Source organism: Symsagittifera roscoffensis, chromosome 4, assembly GCF_963678635.1.
Source record: "Symsagittifera roscoffensis chromosome 4, txSymRosc1.1, whole genome shotgun sequence".
Lineage (NCBI taxonomy): Eukaryota > Metazoa > Xenacoelomorpha > Acoela > Convolutidae > Symsagittifera > Symsagittifera roscoffensis.
The window spans coordinates 25,178,277-25,192,852 of NC_087065.1; the positions used below are offsets into that span (position 1 = coordinate 25,178,277).

At 34.2% G+C, this 14,576-nt stretch overlaps 1 protein-coding gene across 1 annotated transcript in view; it reads left to right on the forward strand.

Moving 5' to 3' along the window:
* Nucleotides 1-703: 703 nt before the first annotated feature.
* The window catches only part of LOC134845148 (uncharacterized), a 184,768-nt gene continuing 170,895 nt past the window's right edge, over nucleotides 704-14,576 (forward strand). Inside the window, exon 1 of the mRNA XM_063862024.1 lies at nucleotides 704-1,043. Coding sequence (XP_063718094.1) covers nucleotides 840-1,043 — 204 coding nt within the window. The 5' untranslated portion in view covers nucleotides 704-839. The remainder of the gene's footprint in view (nucleotides 1,044-14,576) is intronic.

Consider the following 14,576-nt stretch of genomic DNA (forward strand, 5'->3'; position numbering starts at 1 on the left):
TTTAAAGTTAACAAAATTTGAACATTGATTTCTATCACTTGTACTGATGAGTTTTCAATATATTGAAAACTCATCAGTACAAGTGATAGAAATCAATGTTCAAATTTTGTTAACTTTAAAGAGTAACGAATTTTGTTAGCTCGCAATGTTTTTTTCTCCAGTCAATTTTCAAGTTTTCAAATTTGTTTTTTGATGAAAAGTTTTCGATCTTCATAATCTCACTGATGATGTCTTAAGAACAGAATTTTTAAAAAAAGACGTAAAATTTTGACAGGAAATTGCGACAGTTTGAGTTTTGGGTCTACATTGAATATAATAAATCAAACTGATGTAAATAATGCGAGACATCAAAAAGTTGCAGACGGTTGAAAAAATTGTCAAAAATGCGATTAAAAAAACGTGAATAACTCTAGAAAGCCCTTTTTTATTATAGTTTAAGCATTGATTCCACTGACAAAATTGTAGACAACACGTACAACATTTTAACCATTGATGTCTTGTTTTGCTGAGTTCATTATTAATTTTAAAATTTTCCAGCTGAAATTCAACAGTGAGTTTCCGCAGGAAGGAAAAAACATGGTTTTGGAATTAATTAGGAGAGTTGAATTGCTTGATTTTTTGTAGCAAAATTGTTTCCGCGCAGATGTCTGACATAAAAGAAATTGTGTACGCAAATTCATTAATCCTCCGCGCATTTGAATAATTAAATCCTTCTAAGATATTTTTTATCGATAAAAAAAGAATTAAAAATTCAAAAATACTTGAACAAAATTGCTTTCACTCGGATTCATAAACATTGCTGGCATTCGGATTTGCATTCTGCATTACAATTCGGATAAATGAAAATCGCACACATATTTCATCTTTTGCTGAACTTCAAGTTGATTCAGACAAACCAGGTCGACCTTTCTCTTTTTCGAGAAGAGTGTCCATGCCTCAAAGCGTACGATATTGACCCTTTATTCGAGTATTATGCCTATAACATTGATTCATGTGTCGTTTACTGCATTGGAATCGAGGCTTGTGAGGCTGTCAATTACTGTGTAAGTATTTTTTTCTTCAAATATATGAGAAAAAGATGTTTTCATGACGCTATTCGTCGCCCCATCAAAAAAGTTACATCCTGAACGCCCCAAATAAGCACTTTTGTAAGGGAGTGCGTTTTTTCTAAGTTTTATGCAATTTTTGCCCTTTATTGCAAATTTTGGGCGTCCAGAATGTCATTAAGCGTAATAAGCTTATTTTGAGGGGGAGTGCGGGAAGTTTTCGGGAGTCCCATTAATTGCAAAAAGTGGAATCCGGGTAATCAATTTCAGAGATCGCTTCGTGGAACCGGGTACAACTTGGTTCTAAGCATGAAATAGTTGAAATCTGGCTACATGAGTACTTTTATTCTTTAAGAAAAACAGGCTGGGGGGGGAGGGTGGAGTGATTGCGAAATTAAGTGACAAGGACAACTATTTATAATAACATGGGAAGTGTTTCTTGTGATGAGGTGTCTTCTGATGTACATCCAGATAGTTTAACAGAACAGTAAAATTCTTGTACGGCTTATCCCCAGCATTCTTCATTTCTTCCACTTCGGTGAAGCAGAAGCAGAAGCAGAAGCTGCTTTACAGTCGCTCTGGGATTATGGATCATTAAGTCAGGAAATATTATCTGTTCAGATACTGAGGACCAATAATTCGTGTTTCTTGTTTTCCTGATCTGTCACAAATTTGAATGACCAGATTTACTGTGAGGACTTTTTCGGGATGTACAACGGGGGAAATTTATTTTTCCTGACCAACTCCAACAAATGATAGTTGGAGATGCCGAGTTTTATAACTTGCTGATTTAGCACAGCCTTGAAACTGATCCATAAAAAATGTTCTGTTTTTTTGTGGTGGCTCAACAAATATTTGGCTCTAAGAGATTCGAAATTCGAGGTATGGGCGGCTCAAAAGTTGATGGCTTAGGTTTATCGGCTCAGAAGTGGAAGCAACGGATGAAGCTGTTGATTTCTAGGGCCCATGATGAGAAATGTAGTCAGCATTTTGAAGCCAGAAGCGTTGGGTTCCTTGTAAGCTGCCGGTTTTGACTTCTTTTTGGTTGAATCTTAACTCCAGGGTCTAGTCCGGAGTTCGGGGACCAGTCCAGCAATAAGGTTTGGTGAGCGAATAAAGTAGTTTTCGACGTGGTGTATCCACTTCGATATTGAGGCAAATTGATAAGACCAATAGCAGATTTCTACCAAGTATCTTGGAATGGTTCTAACCCAAGGTTTTAAATTAAGACCCAACTTGCACATCAAAAGCTTCTTCTAAGTTGAGTTTATAATGAGTTTTATTGTCTATATAAGTCTATATTGAGTTTTAAACAACTTCTAACTTCGCGCCATTTTTTCAAAACAATATCAATTTCATGCATATTTCTGTTTGAAATTTGTCAAGTCTTTCAAAAGAAATAGAGATTCACTTTGATATAAACTTGACAAAAATAGATTTTCTAGCTTTGGGTCAGTTTTTTGACTAAACAGCCCAAAATTATCCGTTTTTGGCTCGAGGTTCGCAAAACAAATTGAAAAGTTTATAACAGATTTTTTTAACGCTCAGTAGCAAGACAATTTTAAGACAAAAAATCATACTGTGAATAAAATTATGTTGCAGCATTAGTGCAATTGAACGATAAACATTTAAATCAATCAGTTTCGATCAAATTGGAGCAGTTGTTTTTCTCTGTAGGAGTTTCAAGTTTTCTATTGTCTATTTTTAACCGATTCTGCTATTTTATGGCGTTTCATAAAAAAGTTCCACAGAAAAAAAGGTTGAAAATTTTGTTTTAGTATTTTTTAACAAAAAGTATCTTTTTTTACAAATACGGCATTCGGAATAATTAAAGTTTTTGAGTTAAGACCGAGGTGGTTAACTCATAGAGTAATTTCGGATAGGGTACACCGTCTGCTCGTCACGCTATCTTATTTTCGGCCGGATAGATTCGTGCAACTTCTTAGTCTAATACCGATCCTAATCTTACTCTTATACTATCTAGTCTCAGGTTGTTTAACTAGTCTCTGCTAGGCTCAATAGATCTAGGGTATACTGGTTTATTGCGGCTGCTGAAGTCTTCTTGGAGAGTCAACTAATTTCTAAGTTAAAATCAAATCTCTCTGGTGCTGAAATTACAAGTAATTCCAGCACTTACAAATAAGTGGGTTGTTAGTTAGATGGATCATGATTGGTTAATATTAAATACTTTACAGTGGTAAAATATCTAATTTATCCAATCATAAAATGTAGTTTAGATCAGGTTCCACCCATCCGGGTTTTACAGAGTTTTTTAGAATAGTCTTTCTGCAATTCGAAGGATGGATGATGGACGTTGGTATTTGGCGAACATCATAATTCTTCTGGGTTCTCTTGTTAGAGAAGTTCCAGGTTCAATCGCTGTGTCTTCTCATGACAACGACTGGGTTTTCGCAACAAACTCAAATCTGATTTCAGAATGGTTGGCTATGACAGGTTTTTTCGTTTCTTGTAGAGAACTTCTTTTGGGTTGACCTTGTCTGGGAATGGCGTGGAGATTGTGCGTGGAGGGGATGCCTGGTTACTCGGATCTGTACGTATACTTGAACATCGAGGTGGTCATTGTTCTAGTTCAATGAAGTCCTTTTCTGCGAAGTCAAGTCGTACTCTAAATCCTTTGAGTTGTGGTTGTGGGCGGCATATTGATTGTGGTTGACCATTCTTTTTCGAGTGTAGTGGGTTCATTTTTTCTTTGGATGTTCGTCTTTGGTGTTGTATGCTGATCTATATACTGCAAGATATAATTTACATTTTATAAAATTTTTATTAGTTTGGTGTTTTAATTATGATTTTGGTTAGTTGTTTTCACAAAAGCTTTTTGTTTTAGTTCAGTTATTTTGAAGAGTTACTCACCCTTGAGTACCTCTTATTAAAAATAGAAGTATGGTCACAAAGCGTGGATGTAGCGCGGTGGGTTAGGCCGGCTATAGAGCATGCTCAGGACGTCCTCTCTGGTGGGTTAGGCCAGGAGTGGGAGTATGATTTCGTGCGGTTTCTGTGAGAGGTCCTGTTATGTGATAACGTTTTATGTTGAGTTTATTGTGGTTTTTCTTATGTTTCGTTGGTTGTGTCCTTTTTTCAAAAATCAAATTGTTTTTGGTATGGGTTTGTCTTTCGACTTTTTTGTGTTTTATTATTTTTTTCTTAGACTTTATAATAGTCTTCAAAAGAATAAATTATCCAGTTTTAAACTGGGTTAATCCGGTTTGGGTACCGTTGGTTTCCTTTTCTTAGTCATGCTGTTATTCTATGTGTTGTGGTGTTTAGTAAGCTGTATTGGTTAGTTTTGTTTAGTATGTAATTCCTTTCCAACCGGGTTAAAGGAAAATTTGAAACTTGTTATCGTGTGCTAGAGTTGTTGAGTGTGAAAACTTAAAACTGAAATTCATTATTTAAACAATTCTTCGTGGGCGAGCTGTGCGAGTTTGGATAGAATTCTTTGTGCGAGTGAATGAAAATATCAAAAGGTTTGTACTGCATTTGCGTTTTATCAATTTACTACATAGAATTTCAATTTTACTGCTAGTTTTGGGGAAAAATTAAGTTACAAATTTTCATCATTATTAGAATTACTGCTTTTTAGGGAAATAATTTATAAATTAATTTTCTACATTTGTATGAACTTTATTTAATTTAGCTGGTGCAAAAGATTATTAGAGTTTTGAACAATTTGAAGAAGTTTTCTATTTTTTATTTTTCTTTTGTGTATTTTGCAGATAATCGTGAGATGGAGACTAAAAATCAAAATGAGACATGGATAAAGAATGGTTAGTTTTTTTATTTTAAATTTATTAGTTTAGAATATATATAAATTATACTTACCTGTTAGTCGTCGGGGAAAAAACCGTGGGGGAAGATGTCGTGGATTATGTCGGAATTTGTTAGTAACTTTGCTAGTATGCGAATGATGTTTTTAGTTTGAAGCAGTGGCCAAAGCAATTGAAGTGCTTTAATGGTTTTTAGTTCTTCAGTGCCAACTGCAAACTCATAAGGTGTGTTTTGGATGAGATTATATAATTTGTGGTTATATTTAGTGTTGTGGATGAATTCTAATATGGGGATTTCTATAGGTTGAACAAATTCATGTGGGATAAGGAAGGGTCTGGATTCTTCTGCGTTGAAGGTCTTTGTGATGGGACAAAAAATATACATTTGGGTTATGGGATCATAATTGCGAAGAATACCGTGAAGGTTAGTATCTTTGATGCAATATGTGAAGTTAAGAAAAAATGTGATGTGTATTTAGAGTTAATAAATTGAAAACGATGGTGTGGTTGTCTTGATGGAGTGTGTAGGTCAAAGTGATTTTGTATGAAGCGATAATATGTGTATGTGTGGGTTTGTTTAGTGCGTAACATAATATCGTGTGAGCAGTGCAAATCTTTTTCATGTGGTGCAGGGAAATGAAAGGTTAGTGAAAATAATTGAAATTTTTCTTTAAAACTTTCGTAAGATTGTGTGTCGGTTAGTGCTTCAGAAATGATGTGATCGAATTTGCGATCAAATATATTGAGTGTAAATACATATGGTGTTTCGATGAAAAATTTTTCTGTGATTTGTGGGTTAGCGAAGCGATCATCATCTAAAAATTGATCTTGGTTAGTTCGGATGATGTTATGATCGTAATATTCTAGCGTATATTCGTTAGCTCGGGGTGCAGTGTATGTTTTTAGTGATTTTTTATATCCGATGTAAGTAAATTGTCTATGTGTTAGTGGTGTGGTGAGTCGATATAGCATATCTTTATTTCTTTCTATATCGATGTGAGTATTAGATAAAGGTAGGCAAAGGGGGTTAGTAAAATGATAATATGATGTCCAATGAAGTGTAGGCATTAAAACTTGTTCATCTACAAAACTACGTGTGTCGTTAGTGTCGTTAGGGGTGTTCAAGGTATACTGTGGAAATGAGGGTAGGGTGATGGCTAAAAAATCTTTCGTGTTAGTGTGATTTGGATGATTACTATATTCACGGGCTGTTCCTGGTTTTGTCGGAAATGGATGGTTCGGGAATTTTCTTTTGAAAGTGCGATAAGCTCTATTAGTACTATTTGATGATTCGGTGGATGTGGAGGATGGTGCTAATGATGCGGTATAAGCTGAAGAGGGTGTAGGGGTAGGTGGGTTTAATGATTCTATTGTGGATGAAATCTGGTTTATAGTGGAATTTTCGAGGTGGAAGGGTTGTTGTTGTAGGGTGATAAAATTATCTAGTTCCTGGGAGATTTGGGGAGTATCTGGAGAATTGGATGATCGGTCTGAATGAAATGAAGAGTAGGTTGGGGTGACTTGTGAAGCATAAGAGGGTGTCGAAATCGATGGGAGTGGGTCATTTGGCGGGATTGGTTGAAAAGGGGGTTTTGAAAAAACTGAGGAGTTGGTTTGAAAATTATTGGATGGAGATGGTTCAGAGTCTGCAAATTCATCAGGGGTTTCAATATCTGGGTTATTGAGTTGTGAGATGGAGTATAAAACTGAGATATACGAATTAGTGTCTGAATTCATGCCTGATGTTACATTATTGGTTGGGAAATCGGGTGGCGGGAAAGCAAAAAGTGGCATTATTGTAATTGGAGTGTTGAGATTGGTTGGGTGGGAATTTGAGCGATGTAGGGATCCAAGTTGTCGGCTCATCGTGGGCTAAAAAAATTATTATTTTGAGACTGAAAAGCGGTGGTATGGGGTTGTTCTATAATTTGTTCATAGGTATTTTCATCTAGTGGGTGGTGTGTCAATATATGTTGAATGGGACTTTGTGATATGGTTGGTCTAAAATTTGGATTATGTGTTTCTGCTAAATTTCGAAAATTTCGTGGGACTAGTGATAATGGATGGTTATGTGGTAGGGGTGGTAATCGTGGTGCTGTAGGCGTTATGTCTACATTGTTATGTTCTTCGTCATATGTGTTCTGTCTTGTTGCTATTTTTGTGTTGTATTCTTTTATTTGTGCGTCTAAAAGAATTTTGTTTATTGATGATGAAAAAATTCCAAAAAATCCTGCTAATAGTATGCGTGCTACACTTGCTTGTCTATTTACTTGTGTGTGTATAGCGCATGTATTGTAGATTCCTTTTAAAAGTGAAAAAAGAAATCCTATAAAGTTAAACATTGCGTATAAAATAGTCAATTTTTCTAAGATGTAGTAGGGCCATCCTAGAAAATCGAGAATTTCATTTTTTAGTGTAACAAAGCTAAAAATATTTATAGGTGAGATATCTTGTGGTCTGTATTTTTCACCGTTTAGATATATATAGTCTTTAATATCTTTGAAATATCCGCTATAATCTTGTGTATAAATATCTGCAAATCCTGCGGTTTCGGCAAGTTTGCGTAAGTTTTGGTCAATTGATTGTCTTTTTATAGTGTCCATTTGTGTTAATAATTCTTGGAATTGTTGTGTTCTAATGTGATGTTGGATATCGGATTTTGAATATATTCCAATTGATTGTAGGTCAATATTTGGGTTTCGAGCAATAGCTCTGATGCTTTCAGGTGAGAATTTTTTGAGTGATTGCATTAATGTGGGATATGGGGTAAGAAGGTAATATTTATCTTCATCAGGGATCAGTTGTACTACATTGTGGCTAATATCTGATCCACATGGGACTGCGGTATCCCAAAAATAGGTTCGTCTTGAAAGCGTGTCAACGAAATGTACTTTATTCTTATAAAAGATAGGGATTCTTTTATAGCATCGTTTATCTTCGAAAACATATAGTGGTGATAATTTTTTGGTACAGGTATAAAACCATAAAATGTTTCCTTCATAGTCTAAAAAATTTGATCTGTTTCCTGATAGTAAATATCCTGCATAGGGTATTTTTAATACTGCTAGTGCAAGTGATTGTAGGATTTGTGTCCTTTCTAATTCGCATAGTTGGTGAAGTGTTTCTAATTCAGAGAGTGACATTTCTTGAAAAATTCGGCTAATTGTGTAGTCTTATTTCATATCTAGGTGAATATCATAGTGGATGTTACCGAAATATGTACTATTCATTAGTGATAATTCTTGTGAACGTGTGCTTCTAGTGTCTTGGGGCTTTAGATGTCCACCAGGTTGACTTTTACTTTTTTGAAAATCAACTGGTATATATGATGTTCCTTCGTTTATAGGGTGACTTGTGGCGTATGGGTCGATTTTTACTTTTCCAGTGGTCATGTCGAATCCTTTTTCGTATTCAACTAATATCTCGGAGTATTGTGTTTTGTGAAGTGGATTTCTGTATTTACATGCAAGTTCTGTTTCTTGATATATTTGAAAACGTGTCAATTTATTTTCTATATTGTCTATGTTTCTAAAATTAGAACTTTGTATTCGTGATGGATGGACTTGTTCATATGGAATTGATTGTATAAAATATTTTTCGTGAAATTTTATCATACGAGCGTGTATTTTTGCTACTTGAAATGTTGTACATGTGTCTTCGGGGTACCAAACAATTGTTGCTTGTGTTCGTGTTGTAGGGTCACAATAGCCTTGATCGTTTTTACAAGGTAATCTAATTCCTTGATAGATCATTGTGTTGTCTGATAAATCGCGTGTGAGTTGTATTTTTTCGAGTTGTATTTTCCAATCGAAAAACATGATTTCTTGATATCCTTTATTTTTTGTGTCTGCTTTGCAGTTTGATGGGTCATTTATACCAATGTGTGGTATCCAGTGTTTATCGTGTATATCATAAGTTAATCTTCCGTGTGCGCCGTTGTATGGGTATTTTTCATCTAATTTTATATGTCCTTGATATCTTTCAAGTTCTGCTTGATGTACAGAATCTGCAAAAACTTGGAAATATACTAATTTTCTATCTGTGTTTTTATTTCTTGTGATATTGAGTCTTAGTAACTCGTTTTTACAATCTTCGGGATTGAGATGTAGAAGTCGTTCGATATTACTTTGGTAGAATGATTCGTGGTCAAGTCGGTTTTTATTTCCATTTGAGACTTGTGAACAATGTACTTTCTTTTCGGAAAATGTTGCTGTGAATTTATATCCTATAACTGTTGTTGCTCGGGCTTTTGAATAAAGTGTCGCTATTACATTTGTTGTTTCTATGGCTTGTGGTTCTGTTTCGCATTGTGATACTTGATTTATTGCATATTTGTGTAGTGTTTTTTGTTCGTTTTCTTCACAATCGTAATGTGTTACTAATAAATCTTGGGGTCCTGTGCGGGGGGAAGGGTTTATGTTTTCATTTGAGATTACTAGAAAAAAGAGTTGGAGAAAAATCAATATTTTTAGAATATACATGTGTATGATAATCCTGAGTATGGGTTATAAAATGTGATGTAACCAATTGTCTTTTTGGTATATCTGTCGTATTTGTATATTACTTCAGTTGTTATAAATGGTGGTGGTAGGGATTGAGCTGTTATATTTGGTGGATTTAATGGATAGGGATGTTGAGTAATGTTGTTTAATTTAACCGTGATTTCAAATTTTAATTGTAGACTATTCTGTTGGAGTATTTGTATGTTATGAGCACGAATGTCTTCGTGAATGTCTTGTCTATATTGTAGTCTATTTAGTGCCCAGTTGTGGAGTCGGTTACTTTCTGGGTGTTGTCCAAATAATGGTGGGGGTGCTGTGAATGTATTCCAGTCTAGTCTTAAAGGAATATTTGTTGATGATTGTTCTCGATACCTAGCGTCGAGGTTATTTGGGAAAATTAAGTTAAAAGGCGGTGGTGAAATCTGGCTTATTGATGGTGTTGCTGGTAGTGATAATGTTTCTGGTAGTGATGAGGATGTTGTTGTATCCGCAGAAATATCTATTGGATCATTGATTAAATTTGGTTCACCTTGTGTGAATGAATGTGTTGTCCAGTATGGTAGTCGTGATGTTTGGTTTGTGGGGTTAAAGGGGTTTTCACGGATTTGTTCAGATGTTGGTGTTGAACCTAAGTAATCTGAGGGTAAGCTTGAGGTGCTACGTTGTGAAAGAAGCGTAGGGGTTTTCTGGTGTACTTTGTGATGGGGATTGAGGTATATCAAAATGAACTCGGGGAGTTTGAAAATTTCTGTTTCGTCGAGGACGTATAATTTGTCTATTTATTTCGACTGTATTTTGGTTTTGACTAGGATTTCGTATTCTACTTAATTCTTGTGGTAGTGTTGGGTATAGGTTATATGTTGGTTCACTTAGAGGTGCTTGTCGTTGAACTGGTTCTAGTGGTTCTGATAAGCGAGCGTGTCGTTCTTCAAAGGTATATGGGTTATCTTGAAAGGAAATTCGTGTAGATGTTTGGGGGTTTTGGGTAATTGAAGGTGGTGTTGGGTTTTCCTGGGATGATGTCGGTGAAGACTGACTGTGTGATTGTTGGTTAGCAATTTTTGATGGTTTTTGATCTATTCTTTTAGTGAAAAAATTTATGTTTATTATAGTATTCTTCTAGAAAAAGAATTAGGAGGATTGTTGCTAGGGCGAATGCGATGATTGCTTTCTTTATACATTTGCATATTGTCAAGATGAGGGATGATAGAAATGTTATAAGAATTACAAATAGTAAAAAAATATCTGTTCTACTAAAAATGGTTCGTATCATTTGGATAAGTTTTGTGAATCGTACCTGTGGATATAGTCAATAGCTTTTGAAAGCTGGAGGTATAGTTCGAATATGGAATACAAAATTAAAAAAATATTGCAAAATATGATTAAGATTATTACAAAAGATTCAAAGGTATCAAAAAGAAATATGATTAAAAGTTTAAATATCGTTAAAAATTGTTTGAGATTTGTTAGAATTATGTTGACTGAATGAGAGAAGAGCATTTAAGAAATGACTTCTCGATCGAATAGTTTTTGTTGTTTGAGGCAATTTTCAAGTGTGGTCGGATTATTTATTGGTTTTTTGACAAGTGGGCTGAGTTTTGTGAAAAATTGTTGGGGGCGAATTTTATGGTGATCGGGAGGTCTTCTTTGTCTTTATTTTTATTTGTCAAGTGATCTGGGGTATTTTTGAGATTTTTATACTTTAGGCTAATTAAAATGGTCGTTCTTTTACTTTAGGCTAAATTAACATATTTGTTTGGGGGGTATTTGAGGTCTGAGTTGGGGAAATATTGTTGATCTTTGGTTTATTAGATAAGGGAGGGTTATGATATTATGGTGATATTTATTTTAGTTGTCAAGTTGGAATGGTTTGCTTATTTTTGACCTGGAGGTCGCAAAGTTATAGTTATAGATATGCCTGGAGTTTAATATTGTTCGTCTAGTTGATCTGTTGTTAGAGTTAGAGAAGGTAACGGATTGGATGAATCCTATTGGCTAATTTTGAACTAGAATCGTTGCTTGTTTGTCAGCATGTTATTTTGAAAAATGAAAGTTCAAAATATTTCAGAGGTGCAAAGATTATGAAATATAAAATTAGAGCTGTTTTTGAAATTCGACTTTCTTTAATATTTTAGACTGTGGAATGAATGTTTTATAGTTTTTACGTGGTTGATTTCTAAGTCGTGATGACTCCCTATGTTCTGATTTGTCGATTTGTTCTTGGGGTATTATTTTTTCTGTCAATTTTCTATTTTTTCTTTCCTTTTGAGGTATATTTTGATCTAGCTTTTTTGTATTGTTTTTCATTATAGTTGATTTTTTATTTTGGTTTTCGAGGTGAATGTCATGTTGTTCCTTTGTTTTATTTTCCGTATGTGGGTAATTTTGAATAACTTTTAAACCTGTGAAAGAATATAATTGAGTTAGTTCGCGTAGTGCGTATTCTTTTGGGTAATAAGGTAATAGGTTGTTTCGATGTTGAACAATTTCTTTTTGTTGTGAGTCGGTGATTTTATATGTGACATCAGTGGGTTTGGAAATTATTTGGTATGGTCCTTTACGAAGGGGTTGTAATTTTTTAGAAATTCCTTTTTGAGTGTTAAAATTGGGTATTAAAACAAATGTTCCAATTTTTAAATCGGAGGCTGGTGTAAAGCGTGAATTTATTTGTTCATTAATGTTTTGCCTTTGTAACAACTTTTTTGTTACTTTTTGGTAAATTTCATTGTGTTTTTTATCTCTGTTTAAAATCCATTCGGTGTGTGTACCGGAGGCTAATTTAAGAATTTGTGGGTGATGAAAATGATCTTCATCGTGTGTGTGTAGAGGTAGATTATAACAAATTGAGTCTTTATTCGGTTGACAATAACTTTGTGCATTTTTATGAGAGTTTGCTGTAAACATAATCGGTTTGCGTGGCTTTTGATTAAAAACCATTTCATATGGTGACATTCCTAGAGTTGTCGTGATTTGTGAATTTTATGCTAAGGGAAATAGTTTTACATCTGCTGACCATTCGGTATATCTTGTATCATTTCCATTGATGATACATCTAAGATATTCTTGTAGTGAACGGTTCATACCTTCGACTAAGCCGTTTGTCCAAGGTGCATGAGATGTACGTGGTTTGTGTTTGATGTTATATAAATGACATAATGTGATGATTTCGTTATTTATGAATTCTGTACCGTTGTCTGTAACTAAAATTTCTGGTAGTCCGAATTTGGCTATCCAGTGTTCATAGAGTGTTGTGTAAGCGTAATAAGCGTTACAATGTGGTACTGGGTTAAGTGCTACATAATGTGTAAACGCGTCAACAATTATCATAATGTAGGAGTTTCCTTCGGATGAGGGTGAAATTGGTCCTTTTGTATCAAATGAAATACGGTGGTTAAAGTACAAACTTTGTCCTTTAAAATCTTGTTTATGTGCTATTTGTTTTTGATTTGGATAAGGTTTATTTAGCTGACATACTATACAATCATTGCATAGTACTTTTATCCAAAATGGTGCATTTGGAAAATAAAAGTTTTGTATGAAATTTGAATATGTTTTCTCTGATCCAGAGTGTCCTTTAATGTTTTGTGTATGTGAAATATTAAAAGCTATAAGAATCATACTTATAGGGAGACAGGGAACTGTAGATTCATTCAGATTATACTCTAAAAGGTCTGTATTTTCGTTAATTGTTGTGTTGTTAAATTTGCGAAAGTATCGGAGGAGTGTTTTGTTTCCTAGAATGGTTGAATCTGCTTTGATAGGTTTAGTTTTATATTTGTGCCATGATTTCAGTTGTCGAATTACTGGGTCAAGGTTTTGATATTGTTTCATTGTTGAAATTGTAATTGTTTCTGTTGGGGGGAGAAAAATGTTTTCGATTTCTAATTTAGATAAGGGTATTGTATCAAGTGGGTCGTGAAGGTCAAAAACTTGATTTATTGTGTATTTTGAATCATTTGTTTGTGGTCCTGATAAATTTATTTTATCAGTTAAATCTTCTTTTTCAATTAGTGGAAAATGGTTTTTCTTAGGTAGGTGTTGTTTTGTTCGTTTTTGTTGGGTGTTTTGTTTTATCCATTGAGAATATGGAATTGGTTTAAAAGTTGATGTTCCAAGTAGGTCAACTTCATAATGATTATTTTGACAATCTAAATAAAGTGGGAAATGTGGTAAATTATTTATTTGTGATTGTTCAATATCAGTTTTTACTGCATATTTGCATTCCAATCGGGGTGATGTTTCGTTTTCTGCAAGGTAGAATTTTATATTTTTGGGTATTTCAACTGTTGTTTTTCGTGTAAGTAATTCAGGTGGTGTATTTCGACTTAATGTGTCTGGTAATGCAAGATTTTTTCCTGCTGTCCAAACTATATGTAAGTTTGGGAATTTCATTAGAATTAATTGAAATCTATAAACTCGATGATTTGGATTGGATTTTTGTGCAAAGAGAAAAATGATTGGTTTGTGATCTGTGAATAGAACTGTTGGATGTTTTGATCCAAGTATTAGAAATTCATATTCTGTTAGTGTATATATTATGGCTGTACACTCTCTCATTAGAGTTGAGAGTCGTAGCTCTGCTTGAGTGAATAATCGAGAATTTGCTGATATAAGATTCATTTTGTTTGTGCCATTGTGTGATTGTAATAATGCTGCGCCGATGCCAAAATTTGAAGCATCGCACATTGCATAGAATGGTTGATTTGGATCTGGAATTGTATTCGAAATTTGTTCGGTTAGGAGTTTTTTAATTTCTTCAAATCGTGCTTGATGTTCTGTGTTCCATTCAAAATTATTTTGTTGTCTAAGTATATTATAGAATGGTCTTAGGTATAATTGCATTTTATAGACATATTTGCTTAAAAAATTTAACATTCCAAGGAATTCTTGGATTTTCTTTTTGTTTGTTGGTGGTTGGAGCTTTTGAATAGCATCAATGCGTGATTTTAATGGAGTGATTGTTTTTCTTTCTATATTATGTCCTAAGAATTTAACTCGTGTTAAAAAGAAGTGTGATTTATCGGGGGCGGCCTTCAGATTTTCGTTCTGAAGTATTTTGTGATAGTGTTCTAAAACTTTAAACATTTCTTCTTTTGTCTGTGATTGCATAAAAACATCGTCTAAATAGGTGATTGCGTTTTTCTTGAGTATTAGTGGTCAAAAAATTTTGCTCATAAAAGCTGAAAATGCTGCTGGTCCTATGGATATTCCATAGAATAGGCGGTTGACTTCATATTGCTGAT